The sequence below is a fragment of the Aythya fuligula genome, chromosome 4, assembly GCF_009819795.1.
Source record: "Aythya fuligula isolate bAytFul2 chromosome 4, bAytFul2.pri, whole genome shotgun sequence".
Classification (NCBI taxonomy): Eukaryota; Metazoa; Chordata; class Aves; order Anseriformes; family Anatidae; genus Aythya; species Aythya fuligula.
Genome location: NC_045562.1, coordinates 17,905,518 through 17,926,304, shown reverse-complemented (window position 1 = coordinate 17,926,304; position 20,787 = coordinate 17,905,518). Strand labels below are relative to the sequence as shown.

The window sequence follows — 20,787 nt, the reverse complement described above, 5'->3', positions numbered from 1 at the left end:
GGAGAGGAACCCCCTCAGTGGCTCCCTGTGGCGTGCAGCCTCCTGGAAGCCCACAGAGGCAGGCGGAGCGGGGCTTGGCATCGCCGGGCTTTGCCCCGGGGGCTTTCTGTGTGGGGTGGCTTTGTCCCCCAAGCTTTTCGTGCGGCGTGGCCGGGCTCTGCCCGTGTTCTCACCCCAAGGGGGGCAGCCACCGGCTGCAGCACGGTGCTGACAGCAGCAGCTGTGTCCCGGAGGCACGGCGCTGTCACTCGTGCGGCTGCGAGGGGCGCCGCCGCCTCGGGGCGCCCGTGCCCCTGCCTGCCCGAGCCCCGGCGGCTCGGGGCCGGGGCGGGTTTATTTTCTTTTTCTTTCCTTCTTTTTTTTTTTTTTTTTTTTTTTTTTTTTTTTTTTTTTTTTTTTTCCCTCCCGGTGTTCCCTAGCGGAAGCACAAAGCCAGCGGCTCCGGGCCTCCCGCTCCTCTCTCCTCCGCGATTTAAAGCCCGAAAAGCGGCGGCTCCCGGCTCCGCCACCCCCCGCAGCTCTTCCCCCCCTCTCCCTCTCTCCCTCCCTCCCTCCCGCGGGCGGGCACCGATCGCAGCCCGGGGCTCGGCAGCGGGAGGCAGGCGCTGCCCGAGGGATGGGCTGCTCCGGCAGCAGGCTCTGCACCTACCCGCCGTGCGCCGCAGCCAGGGTAACGCCGCCGGGCTCGCCTGGATCGGGCGGGGATGCGGGGTGCGGGGTTTGGGGGTTTTTGGGGTGTGTTTTTTTTGGTAGTGATGCTGGGGAGCGGGGCGCGGCGAGGGGAGGAAGGAGCTGGCAAAGGGAGAGAAGAGGGGGGATCCTGTGCTCCCCTCCTGGCTCTCTGGGGGTGCGGGGCGATGCCCACCCCGTAACGCACCCCGCAAGGTGCCCTGCCCGCCTTGGGCACTCCTCTGCCCTTGTCAGCCATCGGCTGCCTTGTGCCCAGGGCTCCCGGCGCTCCACCCATCATAAAGTGTGCAGGCGAGTGCTGCGGAGCAGGATTCAGATTGCCATGGTATCCTGGAATAAAAATAATAATAATAAAAAAACAACCAACGGAGCTATTATTTCGTTTTAGAGTACAACTTCCTTAACGACAGGAGAACATCTGTGTGTTTGGGAACGGTGGGGCTGTTGTCCTACATGATTCATGTCTTGGCTTCTTGCTCCTGCCTCTTGTTTTGCTGCAGAGCACATCGAAGTTGATTATTGGAAGGTGCCCTGTCCAGGTCGCTAGTAACCGGTGTTTGGGTTTGTTTGTTTTTTCTCCTACAGAGGGAGGAAGCACTGAAACAACACAAAGAGTTATCTCAGGAGCTGGTCAACCTTCGAGGAGAACTGGGTAAGAATTTATTTACCTTATTAATCTCAATGAAAGCACAAATGGGGCAGACCGGATCTCTGCAAAGACAGATGCCGTGGCGTTGTAATGGCAGGCATTTAACTCCCTGCCTGAGTCCTGCTCAGATGCTGCATCGCTGTGTTCAGAGCCTCGGCAGCGTGACCCCGGGTTCACCGAATCCATGGCACGGAGCTGCCTGTGCCTGGGGAGCCTCCTCACGAAACACGCATCTGATGACCACAGAACTCGCTTTCAGAAGATGGGGGGTGTCTGGCAATGTGCGCACTGTCTGAACCCCAACTCTAGAAGTCTGCAGCAAAAATCCATAAAGCTGTGCAATACGCTGCGCAAAATTCACATTTTGCATTAGTGACTTGTAGGTGAATGAGTGGGGAATTAATAGAAGGCAGTGGTGTCGGGCTAATGAGATTACATCTTTGAACTCATCCTAGCGGACAGCTATAATATGAAATTGAGCTGTAATGTGCAAGGGCTGCTTTTGCCAACTGTGAAGCTTGATTTAACTGTGTTAATGGCAACTTCATCTAACTTGTTTGAACTCAAAGCAGGATCAACTTGTGGAGTGCAAAAAGTCATTGAATTAAACTGAGGGTGCTTGAAAATGAAACTAGAGTTTTATAAAAAGCCCACTTCTGTCAGGATGGAGCCGCTTTAAATAGAAAAAAAAAAAAAAAAAAAACAACCTTCTGAAAGCAGAAGTGAGGAGTGCAGTGGTTTCAGATATATCACTTATTACTGAGGAGCCGAAGTGTTTGTTTTCACATGCTTTGGAAGTTGAGTGTTGTCTCAAACAAACTGGAGGGTAGGTCTTGTTCCGTGCAGGTGGTGCACTTAGTGTTCAGATTTATTTATTAGTGCTGATTAGTAGGGCAGGCAACTCCTGTGACTAATTAGAGTTGAAAGCTTGATGGGGAGGAAGGGGCTACCCCCAGCTGAACCAGCAGAGCACAGCTTCTCCTTGTCACTGTTACTGGTGTCCAGTTGAGAGCTTATTGCAAAATGCAGCTTTCTGGGAGCTTTACTTGGTGTTGTGTGAATTTGTGGTGTGTGAGCAGCACAAGCAGCAAGAGCCTTGCAGCATGGGTAGATGCAAGAGAGTGCCAAAGGTACCAAACACACCACAGAAACGTGTCAAGATTTCTTTCCTGAAAGTTCAACACTAGAAAGCTGGGGCTTTTCTAGAGCTTAGTGCTCAGCGGCCTCTCCCATGCTGCAACCTTTAACCTTTCTGCTGATGAAGTGTCCGGGTTGCACTGTAGGAGCTGCTTTTGAAAGAGCCTTGGGTCCCCCTGGCCTCGTGTCCTTGTGCCAGTGCCTGCCTGGAGCCTGCTGAAGGCTGGGGGCTTCCAAGCAGCCGGGCTGGAGGAGCTGGGCCGGGGCAAGGGAAGGGCAGAGGGCTGCGTCCTGCAGCAGCCAGCACTCTGTCACCCCACAGTGACAAAAGCAGAACTCAACTCATAGTGAGGAAACTTCTTGGATGAACTACAGAGTTGTGTTGTGAAGATAACATGGACTTATATATATAAATTTTATATACGTATATTGTTTGTATGTGTATATTGCATATTATATCGGGTGCTGGCTGAGCCCTGGCTGAGGTGACGCTCCCTCAGGCTGGCTTCCCTTTGCACAGTTTCCCAATTTTCCCTGTGATTTCAGGGAAACATTTATCTTCACGCAACTCCTCTGGCATAGCCACGTCACGCACCCGGCCTGCCTGTGCTTCTCAGCACAGGTCTGCAGTGGCAGGTCTGCAATTCCATCTGGCTTTTAAAGATTTGCTTAAAATAAAGCCAGCCAGGCCTCACTTGTTGACCAGGTTTAGGAAATACATTCTTGTAATGTTAGCTTTAGCTGAAAATAGCTGTTAAATGCACACCTGCTAATCAGCTCTGCTTCCCCTGCTAAATGGGTAGAGCTGCATTTAAGATTCCCATGGGTTGTTTTGAGGTAAGGATTGAGAGATTTGGGTTCATAGCATTATTTAGGCACAGGCTGGTTAGACAGTTAACTTCAGTTTCAGTCTTCTTTGGGCTGTATGGACACCCTGCCTCATGCAGTCCCAGGCTGACGTGTTTTTAAGGCATGTTGTTTCGCAGTTTGGGAACGAGCGGTCTAGGAAGAGGAACCAGGTGTGTCCAGCTTGGCATAGTCTGTGCGCTGAATGTTGCCAAATTCGAGAGGAGCATGAAATCTGCAGCGTGCACCTTGCAGGTTTGAGTCCTCAGTTTCTGCCTTTGAAGTTTAATTGCATATGCTCCCAAGCTCCTTTATTTACCTTGCAAAACCAAATTGGCTTGCTATCAAACTGTCCGTTTTGCTGGGTTATGCTGCAATCCCCTTTCTACCCAAATACGTTCCTGTTTAATGACTGCGTGCAAACGTTTTGGGGTGGGGGACTGGTTTAGATATGCAGTGCAGTCCCAGACTTTCACTTTGATAGCCACCGTGTCACCAAGCCTCGTGCAGAGGACATGTACCAGACGCTGTCTGCTTTCTGCTTTCAGTAGCTGGAAACACATGCGAGGATTAGCGGTGATGATGTATTTGGGGACAGGCTTTTCCAAGGAGGTCACTTTCATTCCCAGCCATGGCTTTCCTTAAAACCTCCAGCCTCAAAGACTGAACTTGGTGGCTTGAATGTAAACGCCTTGGTCCTGGGATCCCAGGGCAGATACAAGTGCTGTTTGCCACCTGTTTCTCTCCTTATTAAGATACAGGCTAACATGTAAATTATTTCTAGTTACCCGTTTAATTACATAAGTAGAAATCGTAAGAGTTGCGTTTCCTCAGAGGTACAAAACTACTCCCCAACATTAATTGTGCTTCCAATTGTTTTGGAGTCACTTTGGAGCCCTGCTGGACACGATCCAGGCCGGTGCTGCTATGCACCAGCTGCTGCAGAGCTGACTCAGCCGACGTGTTGGCCCTTTGAAAACTGCAATGCAGGAGCCTTTGTCAGGGGGCAGGAGAGACCTGCCCGCATCCTCGACAGCCAGACATCTAACCCCTCCGTACTGCCATTGGTAAACAGTATTTTCTTCAGAAATCCCTTTCTGCTGCTGTTTTTTTTTTATTATTATTATTATTAATAAATGACCTTTAAAGTGCACTTTGGAGGTTGGGACAAAAAGGCTGTTGTTTTTTACTGACAGATGGAGTGGGTATGATTTGGTTTTCAGGTTATGGTAATTCTTGAGAGTAGGTAACAGCAGCTAGACGTTTCCATCAGCTACCTGGGGGAGGGAACCTGGCTTCCCATGCTTTTCCCTGCCTGCTGATACTCTTAGCATCTGCAGTATTGTAGGATAGGAACTTTTTCCTGGCAGACACCTGAGTGTTTCATATATGTATTCAACCAAACCCACTTAAACATAGCTCAAAGCATGCTTTTGGTTTACCTGCCTCGTTTCACCTTGCCCAAGAAACAAGACTGTGGCACCACGTGTTGTTAGTCTCGTTACAGAAGTAACGCCGAGAGAAATGTGGTCATGAACAGAAAGCACGCTTGGGTAGAAGGATTACCAATATTGAATCTGCCAGAAATGTGACCTAATTATTGGGTAATAACAACAAAAAATCTGTAGGGAAGGAAATGAGCTTGTGTTCCTGCAGTAGACTCACTGGTCAATGGAAGGTATTCATAAATATTCCTACGTGAAAGATGAAGTTGGAGCAATAAAACGTTATGCGCTGTGGCATAACAAACACCGTGCTAAATACTTGATGCTTTCTGGCACTTACCGGCTCTTCACATCCCCCATACCTATTAAAATGCTGCCCGTTTACTGAACTAGTGACCTCTGTTTTGAAATGTCAGACAGTCTAATGGGTTTCCATTTCATAAATCATAACTAGGCCAGTGAGTGACTTAGACAACTTTATGAAGATAACTTTTGCTTCAAAGTAATTCAATTTAGGATTCCAAAAAAACAACAACATGTTTTCTCTTCTCTGAGCTATGGCTGTGGTGGCTTTTAGGAGGAGAGTAAGCTGAGCAGCAATGTTTTTATGTAAGCATTTGAGCCGTAAGGACTGGATTGGTTTAGTTACAATGAATTGTTATATAATTAGAGTAAAACCAAACTAAATTTAGAAAAGAGGAGATATTACACATTTGTAAGGGCTTATCCCTTGTTATCCCTTGGCTGCTTTTCCTGGGAACGTGCAGTACACTTCTTGGGGTTTCTACGAAACAGGGCAACTTCTGGAGCCCTCTCCTTCACCTGGGGCTACGGTTGGTGCTGTTGGGAGCTGCCGTGGTTTGTGCTCTTGGAGGGAGCTGCCGGTGCCTGGTTCTCCACGCCTCTGTTTCTAGGTGGTGGCTGATGTTGCTGGCACACAGAAAGCTCTGCAGTTAAATTTGTGAGATGGAAGCGGCCGCTGTTAACAGCTACGTATGGATGTTAATTTTACATGTCGAAAATGCTTCTGAATGAAGACATTTGGCTGTTACCAAATGTCAGGAGCTTCCTGTGATTGCTGGAGGTAGTGGTTCCACCCAAAAGAACACGGCTCTTCATGGGTAATAAACAGGTGTTGAGCATTAAAACATGGATTAATCTTGCTCTGTGTTGTAATAATACCAGGCTGGCTGGGATAACAAGTGGGTAACAATATGAACAGATTTTCTATTTCAGTAATGAAGCAGATCTTGCTTCTGGCTGCCAAGTCCACCATTCTATATATTCTACAAGCAGCCTGACAGCTTAAAACTATTTAGTGTTAGAGATGTGATTAAGCAAATGTAATGGGTGGATGGGTAGTGCACTATTTCATCTGATTTTTCTTCCAAATGTCATGCGACCATTTGTCTCCTGTTGTTTCTTCAGCTCAGTCTGTGGTCTTCTTAATGAGTGGCATAATAAAGATGTGGAGTTGTGGAGGGAAGTGCTTCAAGGAGGCAGAGGAAGCACAATAGTCATGTATAAAAACTCCAAAGCATGCACTTCAGCTGTCTCTGAAGTGGGAAAGAAGCTGAAATAGAGATTTTATGCACTACTGGAAGAGCACACGCTCCAGTTGCAGATTACTCTTGAGTAGTCATCAACCTTGGTCAGTCAGGAGTTTTGCAGCGTTCCCCTGTTGTGGATGAGTAGCCAGACCAAGGGATTAGCTGCAGTTTTTGTATCTCTTTCTTAAAACAAGGCAATGTCATTAATTATATTATTCAGCGTGGGAATGGATAGGCTGTGAAAAATACTTGCTGCTGACACTTGAATTCTGAGTGTGGGGACAAACCACTTTGGCATACAGGACTTCGCATAGTTTGAAATAAATTCTTCAGTCAGAGCTTTTGCTGAAACATGGCACGCACAATTTCTTGCCCCACTGTGATACTGGGAGCTCTCTTCTTGTGTGGTGGTCCTGCTCCTTGCTTGGATGGCAAGGATTCGGGTCAGAGGAGCACTCTGTGAGGACGCAGGGCAGCTTCCAGCTTTGTGGAGGCCAGACATCGCCTTCAAGGTAATGCGACTTTCAGCTGCCAGTGCAGGTTTTAAAAGTTAGTTTTTGTTTGCCCTTGTAACACTCGTCTTCTCGTAAATCTGAACTGCAAACTGGCTGAGCGAGAACTGCTGTGGCTACTCTCTTTGACAAAGGTGTGGTTTGCTCTTGGACTTTTTTCTGAGGTGTTTTGCATCATCTGAAGTTCTGTACGCTGACATTTAAAGACAACACAGGGCCAGGCAGCAAATTCTTTTAGCTCAAACGTAGAGGCAAATGGATGGCTCTGCCCTTACAAATACGAATTGGATGACTGCTGCTTCCCCCGCTGGTTTTAGAGGAAGTGGTTCTCTTGAAGCATTTTGCTACAATTATTTTAAATGAGGCACGTGAGCTGCTTGCTGCCTCTCGGCTATACTCCTGTTGCTCTGCGGTAAATGGTCAGATCAGTTCTGCACGGTCTGCAGGTTGTCTAATGCCTCCATTTGGCTCTCTGCCCGTTTCTTTGCATTATATAGCCATGTCCCCTGCCTATCGTGCTTCCTTTTCCCCCAAATGCAGAGCATACGCATTCAATAGCTATACTGATGTGATTGATAGAAGTGCAAATGCTATTTATATATATATATATATATATATATATATATATATATATATATATATATATATAACTTTTTTTTTTTTTTCCCAGAGGAATCATAACAGTAGTTCATGGAAGGAATTAAGATGGGGAAATAAAAATCTTACTTTGTGGTGGTCTGGAAAGCTGTGAAATCGGCTTCAGTTGCAGAGAGTGCTGCCGTGTATTTCTGTTTGGCCTTTAGTCGCATCATGGCCAGTCACAGGATGAACAGCCTGGTGTGCAACTGTCCTGATCAGCAGGCCTTTCAAACAGAACTAGCACAAAGCTAAGCCTGCTCTTTATTGAAAAATAAGCCCCAAACCACCACCAACAAAAAAACACCACTAATTCACATAGATCTATTTGCAAATTGGTCTCCATGCAGCACAGCCCGCTGTTAAACTTCCTTGTTCAAGTGATGTTCAGGGTGATTGCAGTAGGGCCAAGACTTCATTACCTTCTCCTTAGACGAGAGTACCAGTATCAGTCACTTACTCTCTCGCTCTTGATGAGCAGAGGGGGGGACCTGACACGTGTCTAACTTCAGGCACTCTACTTGGGGAGACTGCTTGCTTCCATGACAGCTGAGGCCAGGACTAATCCGGGAGTCAGTCCTTGAAGATACTGCAATTCACATATCTTAAGGCTCAAACAAAGCTATGATAAGAATTTCCTGCAATGCCTCTACAAAAAATACAGATCTTCCAATGCTTTTATAGGGAGTTTCTATTTGTACCGTTTGGGCAGTGTGCCAAGCTGCTATAACGTGTGTGTACGCATGGCTTGCCCTGTATTTCATTCAACATCACATTGACATTCAAGTTGATTGTTTCTCTTAAGTAGACACTCATCTGACTGATCTATGTATTGAAAACCAAAGCAGTGAAGTCTGCACAGCAGCAGTGCTGCTGAAGGTCAGTGACCATGCCCTTCTGTTAGGGGTTCTGCTCCACTTTGCTTCCAGCCTTTGGCTTCATAAGGTGCTTGCTCCACTTGTATTAGAAGGAGAAAATGGGAAAATGGTTCTTTCTATTCTTCTGGGTGGAGGTGTGAATGCTGAATTTCACACTCAGAAGTACAAGTTACTAGTTTCTATTTTGCCTTTTAATCAGCTGTGTAACCACAGAGAGACAAACTGAGGCAGTCCTCTCAACTTACCTGTATTAATACAGGTGTGAGGAGAGCGGCCCAGCATCTTGGTGTTGGATTTCTGAAGCTACTCCGTATCTTGTATTTAAATACCTCAGGTCTGTGCATGTTGGTAGCGTGTCTCAGACTGCTGGTGCTGTGCCGCGCTGCATAGGGCAGTCCGTGGCAGGCTGCAGTGCTGAGCGTGATCAGCGTGCTGAATGGGTGGCCTTCAGGATACTAACGCTTTTAATCTCAGCTAAGTGGTTTATATATCAAAAAGTGAAGCACTCTGAAAAATACGCTCCCGAAATGGGATCAAATTAGGTGAAGTAGCAAATCCAATTAATTTTTTTTCATTAGAGCACTCCAGTATCTTTAGTGAGACATTCATTCTCCTACATCATGACAAGCTGTCACAGCTGTGCTTTCTGTGTGGGCTCCTGATTTAACTAGATTCAATTAATTCTCAACATACAGAATGGTGTATTTGGTATTTTATGAAGGTTTTTTCACGTGTCCTTGGAGGTGGCACTCGTCTCATGGATAAATGATATTTGTATAACCCTATTGCTGTGCAGTGTTCCCTATCTTTAATACCTGTAACGAGAAACTATGAAATTAGCGTTGAACTTGATCAAGTAACTTCTTTTTTCTTTTGACATCCTCAGTAACCACTTCTGCAGCTTGTGAGAAATTGGAGAGAGACAGGAATGAACTGCAGGTTGCTTATGAAGGATTTCTGCAGAAATTAAATGAGCAACATCACAGTGATTTAGCTGAACTGGAGGAGAGGCTTAAACAGTTTTATACTGCAGAATGCGAGAAGCTCCAAAGTATCTGCATCGAAGAAGCTGAGAAGTACAAAGCGCAACTCCAGGAGCAGGTCTGTGACATTTAAGTAGGAATATTCTCTAGTAATTGTTTTATGCTATAAATGAGTCTTCAGGGAATCCCAATTTTAGCTATTTTTGAAGGTGTTTTGTCTAGTGTGAAACTCCACTTCACTGCAATTAAAAAAATGTTACTGCATTAAGCTGTCCAGATCGTAAGCTTGTGTTTAAACATGTTAGAAATTGGTAGTGTGCTGCACGCTTCAATTACTTCTGGACCTCTTCTGGCTGTTTGAGGCAGCTTGAGCTTTAAGATTTATAAAACCCCACCTGGCTCATGAATTTGCTTTGCAGCAACTCCATGTGTGTGATGTGCACACATCCTTCTGTTGGTATCAGTGAACTGTAAGGTTTTGTTCTCATCTATTAAGTGTTGTATGTGGCTTAGCTTCTCCTGTGACTATATGTTAAGTAGACTTACACATGGCCTAAGGCCACTGGAACAACACTTTAAACAAGGGTTAAGTTTGCACACTAAGGGGAAGCATTCATCTTGTCATATTGCAGGTGGACAATTTAAATATCACACATGAAAACTTTAAGCTGGAACTTGAAAACAGCCACTCAGAAAAAGTAGAGGAACTGAAAAAGGAATACGAATCCTCTTTTTCAGGCAAGTGTTTTGTGTTCAAGTACCTGCGTTACAGTGCTGCTAGTCACAGACAAAAATCCCTAAAACACATCAAACCTGAATAAGGACGTTTCGTTGTTCTTGCTGGTCAGCTGTCTTTACAAATGCTGGCTGAATTCCTCCTTTTCCTACTGAACAAGTCCCATTTTACACACTGACATAACCACAATCCAGTTATAGTTGAAGGAAACTTCCAAAACTGCTCCTGAGCGGAGATGACTTTTTATTTCAGTAAAAGATGTGTCTAAGGTGTAATCTGCCCTCAAAATGTCAAGGTAATGAGTAATTGCTCTCCCGCCCACCCTCCCTGTTTCTGTATGGAGCACCTCAAAATTGACATGAAGGATAAATAGGGTGGTGTAGTGTCCAGATTGATATGGGAACATTTCTCAAAAATAGTATTGCATCTAATTGATTTAAGAGGTGGTGATTTCCATCCTCCTTCCAACTCCACTTGGCAGCCATATTTCCAGCGATCCTTTCACCTCCTTAAAATTGGTGACACTTCCTCTGCAATTGAAGAACTAGCTCTTCTGGTTGATATTTCCAGAGTAGGAAAGGTAATCATTTCCTATAAGCTCCTGGAGGACATTTTTTTTGTTGTTGTTGTTGCATTTCCCTTCAGAAACTCAGCTTTTGTCAGATGTGGATCTTGTGTTCAATTCATCCTTCTGTTGCGTGTAGATGAACGCTTTCAAACTTGACTCGTCAGCTAATGACATGTGTATGCCAAGGGACAACCAACAAAGCTGAAGCAGCAGTAAATAAATCTGATGCTTTGTATAGGCTTTGGAGCAGTTTGTGATAAAGGAGCTTTCTGTGTTGTCACTGAGTATGCACGTGTGCATTACCTGTTTTGGCTTTTTGTGCTTTTTCTTTCCAAAAAGAGTTTTCATTTTGGATGTGGTGTTAAAAATCTGCAAAAAATAATTTGTTGCAGAGCTCAAGAATGCCCATGAATCTGAAAGGAAGTCACTTGAAGAGTCCTTTAAAGAAAAGCAAGAATTGCTTGAGGTATGTTAAAGGTTTGCATTGTTGCAACAGTCTAAAACTTACAGAACGCATTTTGGGGATGAGCAGTGAATTTTTGGCCTAACTATGCCCATCTTTTCATTTCAGAAAAAAATTGATGAATTAAAATGTGAAAACGAATCTCTGAGTGAGAAGCTGAAATTAGAAGAGCAAAAACAAATAGCCAAAGAAAAAGCCAATCTTGTAAGTTCAGATCTTCAAAAGTAAAGCAGACGGGGCAGATCTCGTAAGCCTGGGTTTATTTTATTGCATAATATGAAAGGTTTGCAATGAAATCTGATAGAGCTCTGATACTTACTGATATTTTATCTAAATGGATCGCCTACCAGAAGTTTTTGTCAAGAGCTACAGTATTGTTTATTAACCTTACCATTATAAATATATAAATCTGTAGAATGTGTAAGTTATTGCCTAAGTTAAAGACCTCACTGTATGCCAAAGGTGTATCACAGCTTGCTGCTAGTCAGTCGCTAAATGTTCTGCCAGTACCATGATCAGGGCGTGGGCTGTCTTGTGCCACTACAACAAACCTCTCTTCGTGTACTTGAGTCTTGAATGAATTTGATTCATACTTGTTGCTGATGTACCTTTTAGATAAACTTTCGTTCCATCTTGCTTTTCCTCTGAAGGCTGCTGTCATCTGTGATGCTCCTGGGATTAGAAATGTGCTCTGAGAGGAGCCTTTCAAGCACTGGGAATGGCTAGATATAAACATGCTCGTCTTTCTAGTGTGACCTATAGTACTGCTACAGTACTACATGAAGAGAAATTCTATGCTTAAAAAAGTATTTAGGATGCGTTGTTACTGGCACTTCCCAGATCTTGTCAGTTTTGCTACTTTACATGGGCAGTCTGCGTTGTTTTCCTGGAAAGCAGGGCACGTGCAAGTGTAATTCATCTGTGTTTTACATGACGGGATAGCGTTAATTATAGGGGGGTTGGCCATAGCTGATTTGTATGCTTCAGCTCCTTAATTGGAGAATTGTCTTCCAGCACACTCCCTGTTTTAAGACTTGGTCAAATATTCAAGTCAGAAATTGAAATAGAGGGACAGGTATGTACTTGGAAAGAGTATACTGAGATGGGACCAGAAGGTAAGAAAAGTGGGATGGAGGAAGAGCTGATCGGTCAGAAGAGAGCAGAGCAGAACCCCAGTAACGTGACCTCTGTTCAGCTACAGGGAGCCCTTCAGATGGAAAACCATCTGTTGGGCATTCACAGAGCTTTGGGAGAGGAAAAAGCCAGAACAAGACATCTGCTTTGTGTGTAAAAAGTGCAGACTTACCTAGGAGAAGCTGCTCTAATTTTCACTGAAATTTAATATAGTTTTTTTTTCCTCTCTTGCTACTTATCCTAGTGGCAGGGTAGAGCTGCAGCCAGAAGGATCTGCAATCAGTGTTGCTGTGAGTGGGAGAGGTGATAGCAAACAGAACATGTTACGTTGCACACTGCACTTAGCAGTTTGAACTGTATCCCACAGCTATGCTCAGATGTAATTTCAGTTTGGAGCAATAGTCAAGTGCCTTTACGCAGCTGCAAATACGCGTTGCATCCTGGCAGTGTACGGCGCTTCAGAAGCTTGAGGCTTCTGTACAGAGATAAAGGTTTGACACAGTGTATTGCTCTGCAGTAAGCACACGTGCTGCACTGCCAGAAATCCCATTAAGCCTTTGAAGATAGAGGTATTTCCACTATTATTTAAATAGCATCAACTTGATATTCCTATCTTTTTTGCTAAAATCTTCTTGGGGCCTTTAGTCTTGTTACCTGGCTTTGTGTTGTACTATGAGTAGCTGATGTGGTGGCTGAGACGTAACTTTAAAGATGTTTCAAGGCTCTTTTGGGCAGAAAGGAAAAATACAATGAATGGACAGCAAAATTCACTTAATTTTTTCAGGTTTGTTTTTCTCCATAGCTTGTAGGTTCCATTCAAAGCCATAAAAGAGAGGAATTACGTTGAAATTGTCTGCCTCTTCTCTGAGGCAGTACTGCATACCCTCACGCTGACTTATGTTCAAAAGTAGAAATTGAACAAGAATCACAAATGCCACAGTCTTTTAAAACAGGGAGCAGAATGGAAGATAGACAACTGGGCCTTTGTGTTACCTGCAAAATGTGCTGGCTCTGTACCTTACAGCCCCTGCTCTGCCACACTCTGCGGGCTGCGTCCCACAGAACTACAAGCATCTCCCTATGAGTCTTAGGTTTTCTGATGTGGCAATGAAACTGTTACTCGATGTGGTACATCAGTATTTTACCAAAATGTGCTAAAAGAACTTCTGTTTGCTTTAAAGATAAACTTAGTTATACAACGCACTTGATCACTGATTAACTTCTGTTTGTTTTCCACTCATACCTGGAAAGGGACTGAGACTTATTCTGTTTCTGTATTTTTGCTTGTGACTTTGCCTTTGAAACGTTAAGAATGTTTTACTCTGCAGTGTTGGAATGGCTCCTTACTTTGGAGAAGACATCCATGAAGAAAACAGACCCTGCTCTGCCCCATCCCCCCCCTCCCCCCTGAAAATCCAAGTGCTGGCTTGCGATATTGTAGATAAGTCATAGATGTAAAGCAGTGTAATATACCGTAATATAACAGTAATAACGTAAAAGAAAAAATACTTAATTTCTTCTTACGAGCTAGCTACCTTCAGATACAGAACAGTGAAAGTCAGCTACAGCCAAGTTCATAGCTGTGTAAACTGTGCGCTTTTTGAACTACTTCAGCACCTGAAAACTCTTTGAATGTTTATGCTAATTACTTCTTGGGATGGGTTATGAGTAATACGAAATAAATTTTGGAACTCCTAGCCTTAGAGGGAGCCTTTCGGCACTCCTGCAAAACAAGTTTGGCTGTGACAGCTTTAGTGGTTTCCCTTGACTCGCAAGGATTTTTCGTATCTGTACAAAATGTATTTTCTGAACACCTGCTAAGAAAAACTGTAACTGCTAATGTAAAATGAAGGACAAACCAAATCAGATTAAAAAGCAGTACTGGATCTTTTTCTTGTTCAAACCTGTCTGACTTGATTTCACTTAAAAAAAGAAATTACAGCTGTCATTACAATTTTTATTTTCTTGCTCTGTCTAAATAGAGAAATAGATTGTTCAGGAAATTTAGGGTAATAAGGAAACTTTGTGGAAATCTTTCAGAAAAACCCGCAGATTATGTATCTGGAACAGGAGCTGGAAAGTTTGAAAGCAGTGCTGGAGATCAAGAATGAGAAACTCCATCAGCAGGATATAAAGCTAATGAAGATGGAAAAACTGGTGAGTTTCCCTTGGGGTCTGCCAGTTTTGGACCGTGCCCCTGCATTACTTTCTGGTAATGATTTCAGGCTAGTCAGGCTTGCACACAAAGATCAATTTTTGTGTTTGTTTAAAAGGAAACATGCGATAATAATGTGAGACACTGCAGGTACAATCCCATTTGTATCGGGCTGTAAAGAGGGGGCAGGAATTACCAGATGCTCCAAGTAGCCTTTCCACCTCTTAAGGCAACTGCTGTGTTCTATAAACTCTAATTTGTGGCAGGACAGGGTCCTTATCCTGGACGGAGCCTTTGAAAACTGTTGTAATATTTACTTAGGCAAGATGTTAATGAGGAAGTATAGAAAGAGGTTTGGGTACAAGGGAATACGTTCATGCCAGTTTTTCAGTGGTGCACAGCATCGTGTGCTGCCCAGTACCACTGGTCTCCAATTACCAGAAAATTACTTGTAAACCATCATCTCTTCTGACAGAAGTTTGCCACAGCAGAGAAGCCCTTGGAACATAAGCCAGTTATTAAATGGTTGTTTTCCTTAACTTTTGGTAACATCCTGCAGCAATGAGGTAAAATCAGAAATAACAGGGAGAGTTGTTTATGTAGGGGAGCTCTTTGATTCGTCACTCTAGCACGTTATTTCTAGACAGCCTTCAGTCTGCAGTAGCTTATAAAACTGCTGCCTGTAACTCATGGAAGTTACTAGAATCTGCTCGTGGAGCAGCATATACCTTAGCCAGTTCCTCTTTATTGGCATCTAATCAGCACAAGTGGCAAAATGCCAGCGTTACGCAAGAGTAAGGCAAGTAGGCCTACCTGGCTCCTACAGAACATCCAGCCGCGGTAGCCGGTCAGTGTTGCATTGCTCTGCGGTCACTGTCTGGTTTTGTGCTTCGTGCACCAAAGCCTGCAACCTGGGGACTAGGAATGTCTGCTGTGTGATAGTTAAGTCAGTAACTTGAATATACGCGTACGGCTTTTGGTTTAAACTGTGACCTTTTGTTCTAAGGTGGAAAACAACACCATCCTAATGGATAAATTAAAGAAGGTTCAGCAAGAAAATGAAGAATTAAAAGCTCGGATGGACAAACACATGGAGCTTTCAAGGTGAAAAAGATCTCGGGAGTTTTAGATGTTCTTATTAACCTGGGGAAGGGCTTCCTATGAAAAGAAAGAGAAATCTGTACAAATATTAGTGACCATTTCTTTGTAGTTGTCTGTAGAACACGCTCCTCCCTTCCCCACTTCTATCTTTACAGACGAGCTTTCTTATGTAGAAAACCAAGCAAAAACAGACTGTAAGGAAGTAAAGGCTCACCCTTCAGTTCTCCAAAGCAATGTTTCAGGGAGAAAAAGCCACTCAGAAATGTCATCTTACAATAGATTGTTACAGGTTCTTCAAGTACTACTGGCTTGTAAGCTAATCCTGCCTTTACTTGCAACTATTTCAGCTGAGTGATTTGTGCCCAACTTAGATAGGGGGAAAGCCCAGTGCATTTTAGTTAGCAATGACAGCAACATTTAACCTGGATAAAATGTGTCTGAGGTTCTCCTAACTTAAACTGCTACTTTAATCGATGAGAAAACCCTTTTAGGTTGAAGGAAACTACAGAAATGCAGCTGCTTTGTAGAGTTGAGCCTGAAACAGGACCAAAAGGCTCCAGTAGGGCTGTTTGTAAGTATTGGTCACTGTAAGTAGGACAAGTCTCACTTCTCAGGTGCTTTTTCTGGCCATCTTCACTGGCCTTTAGGAGTGCTTCTTATTGGAACTTTCTTCTGTTTTTTGCAAGCTACAAGGCTAAATCCAGCAAGGCTGTAAACATGCTAAATCCTTCTTTAGTTCTCACTTTAAGGAAGTAATTTACTTGTAATCAAAGCAAGATTTTATGCAAGCTCAAACTGTCCTTTAACAATTAAGTTCAATACTGTAACCCCTAACTTCGCTTACGTTCTCTGATGTAAATTTGTCTTTCGCAGGCAACTTTCTACTGAGCAAGCTGTTTTACAGGAGTCACTAGAAAAAGAATCGAAAGTAAACAAGCGCCTGTCAATGGAAAATGAAGAACTTCTATGGAAGTTGCACAACGGCGACCTATGCAGCCCAAGGAAACTGTCTCCCAGTTCTCCATCCGTGCCTCTTCAGTCCCCACGAAATTCTGGTAACTTCTCTAGTCCTACGGTATCACCGAGATGACATCTCTGAGAGAAAGGGGATTGCATTTCATTTGTGATCTACAGAACTGATCCTAACTTTAATCACAGGAGCAAAAGCTATATTAGCTGAGGATGACGACTAAACATAACTGGAAACTTTGGTGCAAAAATGACGGTAAGAGACTGAGAATATGGGAGTAAGATGCTCACGTTGCTTCTCCCCAAAAGACTTGATTATGACCTCTATGGACATCATTGCACAAAGCACTTACGGAGCAAGAAAAGACTTGTTCGTTGCCTTTTCACCTAACTATAAGAAGAAGCTCAGGGGCTTAGAGATAAAGATCACAACCTTTATAATATGTTCCTTATCACAGACACTTTTTTTAAAGGCTGTGTGTGTGCGTGCGTGTGTGCTGTGGATGGAATGGATGTAACACACTGTGCGTGTGTCTAATGCTGCCTTCTTTGCTGTGTATGTAATAAAGGATAAAAGCTGAAGACTATATACATTGACATGTACTTCCTTAATAATGGTGTCAGTATGCATGCTTTTAGCAAAGAGTACCCTCACGCAGAAACGAGGAGAAACTGCCACTAGTACTGTAGGTCAGTTTCCTATGTCTTTCTGGCTTCAGTTCAGTACAAGAATGGTGTGAAAAGCTTTATCAATTCTCTCATTAGCGTGTTGGCCCACCTGTGTGTGCTGTTCTGAATGAACTTTAAGAACAAATTGAATCGCAGCTATGTTATGCATGGATTCTTGGTCTAATATCCATGCACAGCTCCATGAATTACAAGGAGACTTCTTTTTTTGCAGGTTACAGTGGATTTTGGCTTTCAAGTCTACAGGGTCATAATCCGAATTAGAACCAGGGTATCCCCAGAGGTCACAAGTTCTTAGTACAGTTGCAGGTTTAGATGCCCAGACCTATCATCTTACCTGAGGAAAAGGAATCACTTATCTTCCCCAAAACAGCACGTCCATTGCTGAGGAAAAACACGATTTGAAAGCCAAAGAGAAAAATGCAATAATTGTTAGGTGCATGCTTAACTTGGTTCTCAAGAAGAATCTTAGGCTATCTGTGAATTTCAATGTATCTGGTGACATGTTTGCTTTCCAAGCATTAGCATTTATATTAACATTCATTGGGGTTGGCTAAATTTCCCTGTGGAAGAGGGGGAAGGGGTAGCTGTGAATAGTTATCTTGCTAATTCTGCCATACCTTCCGTTTTAGACTGCAGGATATCGAGTGTTTTGCCAGTTCCTTTGGCAAAAGATCCTGTACAAGAGATTCTGTAGAGTAGGTGAAAAAATTGTCCTGCCTGCTGAAACTGGAGGCTGAGGGTGTCAGCATTTCTGGAAATGTTGTATGCTGAGCTTCAGCTTAAACAAGGTAATCACGTAGCTTTGCTACTCCCTTGGTCAGACCTGTTTTAAGATCTCTGCAGTGTATCTACTAAACACAGGTTCCACTTCAAATTAGTGTTACAAAACTCTCTGTGCTTACAGTAGCCTGCCTGGGTTTTACAGTGCCACTTCCAGAACCATTGTAATACTTGTTTTAGCTAATGCTATTAACAAGCTCTACAGTTAACTGTTATGGTAAATCGCATCTGAGTTTCCCTGTGTTTTCTAGTAGTTTGACAACAGGAATCAAGGGGATAGGAAGAGTTTAGGGAACCGAACTGGAGAACCACTTCAAACCATGTTACCCAAGACTTGAAAAATCTTGGCTAGTAATGACAAACACAAAAACAAGACTGTTAACAGTGCTCACACATTAAGTAAACATGTAATAAGCTTGTGGCTATTACTTAATTTTACATGATGTACAAATTAAGGGTGCCATTTTTATGAAACATTATGCTCTCTTAACCCTCTTTAAAGCACTGTACATGCCACTGTTAGTGGTGTCAGCACTTAAATTTGAAACCCCTAGAAAACAGTTTAAGTATGAAAATCCTCTGTGGGCTAAAATTTGGCTTAAAGTATAGCTTGGAACATTCTTATTTGTCATGGTCAAAGAAATTTGATTATATGTATTTGAGTCTAATGCTTAAAAAATAAATTTTTGTACTGATTGAAGGCTTTTTTTCCTGCTTTTATTAGTCAAATGATCTTTAATCTAAGAAGGAACATTCTTTTAAATACTTAACATTTCTTAGCACCTGTTCAGTACAGCGGAACAGCAATAATGAAGCTTCCCTGCACAAGTTATTAATGTTCACCTAACCCTTAGAAAATTTTAACTACACTCTGTCATGCTGATGTAAACAGAAATTATACAGAGCTTGCTTATGATTATTAGTTATTCAGTTTGAGGTGGCTGTTTCAAAAAAAAAAAAAAAAGAGAGAATGTAGATAACATCACAGAATTATGCAATAATAAAATACATGTACTTGAGTATGTTTGGCTTAATTTACGGAGCCAATGTGTATATACCTGGTAAAGGCATCCTAAAGCATTCCTCTTACAAAAATACTTGCTTTATTCAGGATTTATTCAGGATGCTGTAAGAAAAGCCACACAGTTTAGCAATCTAACAAGTCAAGTCACAAAAACAGATGTCTAGCATTAAGAACTTTACCTTAGCTGGGATGTCAGAGCCTCAGGTAAAACATTCAAGAAGCATACATTCAGATGCTTGGAGATACAGTCTGCCCCTTCATGTAATGGAGAAGGGGAAAAGCTTTTCCAGCCTACCAGTACAGAGCAGTAAGTATGGCACAGTAAGCGATACAAAACTGTGGAGGTCAACTCTAGGGGTAAGTTAATGATACAGCTTGCAGGTAGAACTTTTAATGCTGTTAAGAAATGGGTAACTCTTGTATATCAAAATCAGACCATGTAAGTACCTGCTTACTGTTTGTTGGTCAGAAAACTAAATATTCTGTTCATTTCAATATTTACCTCCATTTAACTGAGTATTAACATTTCAAGCTTCAATTTTAATACTGTATCTTAGCAAAGGCTTTATTTGGGTCCAGTAACTTTTACATATTTCTGATTTCTTTAGCACAAATTTTCTTTCATAAAAAGCTAGAAACCTGCTTACTTAATGTATTCTAAAGGTCTAGCACTATCTGAGCAATTATACGAGTGTTTTTCTTTGGCTACTCCACCTTAGCTATCTCTAATGATAAGTTTCATAGGAAGTCACAATGACACTTGTAACTGTACCAAATAGTCTGTTGTCATCAAGCTATCCATACCATGTTTCATGCCTCTGCAATACTTTTCTCTCTAAAGGTGTGTGTTTTTTGAGTTACACCATACTTGCAGTAAAATTTGAGTTGAATCATTTCCTTATGCAAATTGAAGACTGGTTTCTCATGACATACACCGTGGATACTTGCATGTAACCTGGTATCAGGCGATGCATGCAGGAAATTCCTTCTAGACAGCAAGTAACCACTGCTCTTCAAAACTGCAGTTGCCTGACAACAAGGAAATAACTTAAGGTTGTGCTGGAATTTAAAAAAAAAAAAAAAAAAAAAGTCATCAGAAAGTTGAAATAATAATTGAACCCTTAATCTTAAGAAAAATACCAGCAGTATACTGCTGCTGCTTTGCTTTAGCCAGCAATGACTAGGGTGGGGAAATAGCAATAGTGGCAGGTTTAGGCATATGACGTTGACAGATCACTTAAGATTTCATTTCCCAGGCATCACTTTTTTGCCTTGTGTCACTATTCATTCACGTGGAAATGTGCATTTGCATCAAGGTAGAAAGAATCAGGCCTGCCCATGAGGCTTTGGGGGAAATATGAGCTATGGTAAAATACATGGTAAAATAAAGACATTTTCTCATAGTTTCTGATGATAAGGATTATTTTAATGTTTGCAGCAAAGAAGAAAACCCACCAAGTTCTTCCTTAAAGGTCCTGCTTCTGTAGTTATCAGGTCTGAGACCTGTATGTGGTCAGTATGTGTAACTATTAAACCTACACCGACACTACTCATGCAGTAATGCAGCAATGGCTTTACTTCATCATTTTCTTTCCTGCCAAACTGTCACCAAGAAAATGATGCTACCACATGAAGCGACATAGTAGTGTCACCTGTTCAGACTTGTTCAATATCTCCCACTCACTAAATATTTTAAAGGAAATGAATTGTCCATCTGAAGGCTCAAAAGCAGTTTGAAGTTTAAGGTGCTGGCACAGATCCTGTAGTTCAAAGCATTTTACTTTTCTGATAAAAGACAGTGTTAAAAAGGAATGAAAACATTACACAGCCTGATCCAGAAG

The 20,787-nt window shown here is 42.8% G+C and overlaps 1 protein-coding gene across 4 annotated transcripts in view; it reads left to right on the top strand.

The window, feature by feature from the left end:
- The window catches only part of MTUS1 (microtubule associated scaffold protein 1), a 113,077-nt gene extending 94,191 nt beyond the window's left edge, over positions 1 to 18,886 (top strand). For 3 of the 4 annotated variants that reach the window (XM_032187037.1, XM_032187035.1, XM_032187034.1), the window contains 8 exons: positions 1,276 to 1,342; positions 9,230 to 9,444; positions 9,959 to 10,064; positions 11,023 to 11,096; positions 11,202 to 11,297; positions 14,268 to 14,384; positions 15,389 to 15,486; positions 16,357 to 18,886. In XM_032187037.1, the coding sequence (XP_032042928.1) occupies positions 1,276 to 1,342; positions 9,230 to 9,444; positions 9,959 to 10,064; positions 11,023 to 11,096; positions 11,202 to 11,297; positions 14,268 to 14,384; positions 15,389 to 15,486; positions 16,357 to 16,573 (990 nt within the window). In that variant the 3' untranslated portion in view covers positions 16,574 to 18,886. Of the gene's footprint in view, positions 1 to 431; positions 671 to 1,275; positions 1,343 to 9,229; positions 9,445 to 9,958; positions 10,065 to 11,022; positions 11,097 to 11,201; positions 11,298 to 14,267; positions 14,385 to 15,388; positions 15,487 to 16,356 lie in introns of those variants that run through there. The other variant, XM_032187036.1, reaches the window with a different exon arrangement.
- The last annotated feature ends 1,901 nt before the right edge of the window (positions 18,887 to 20,787 follow it).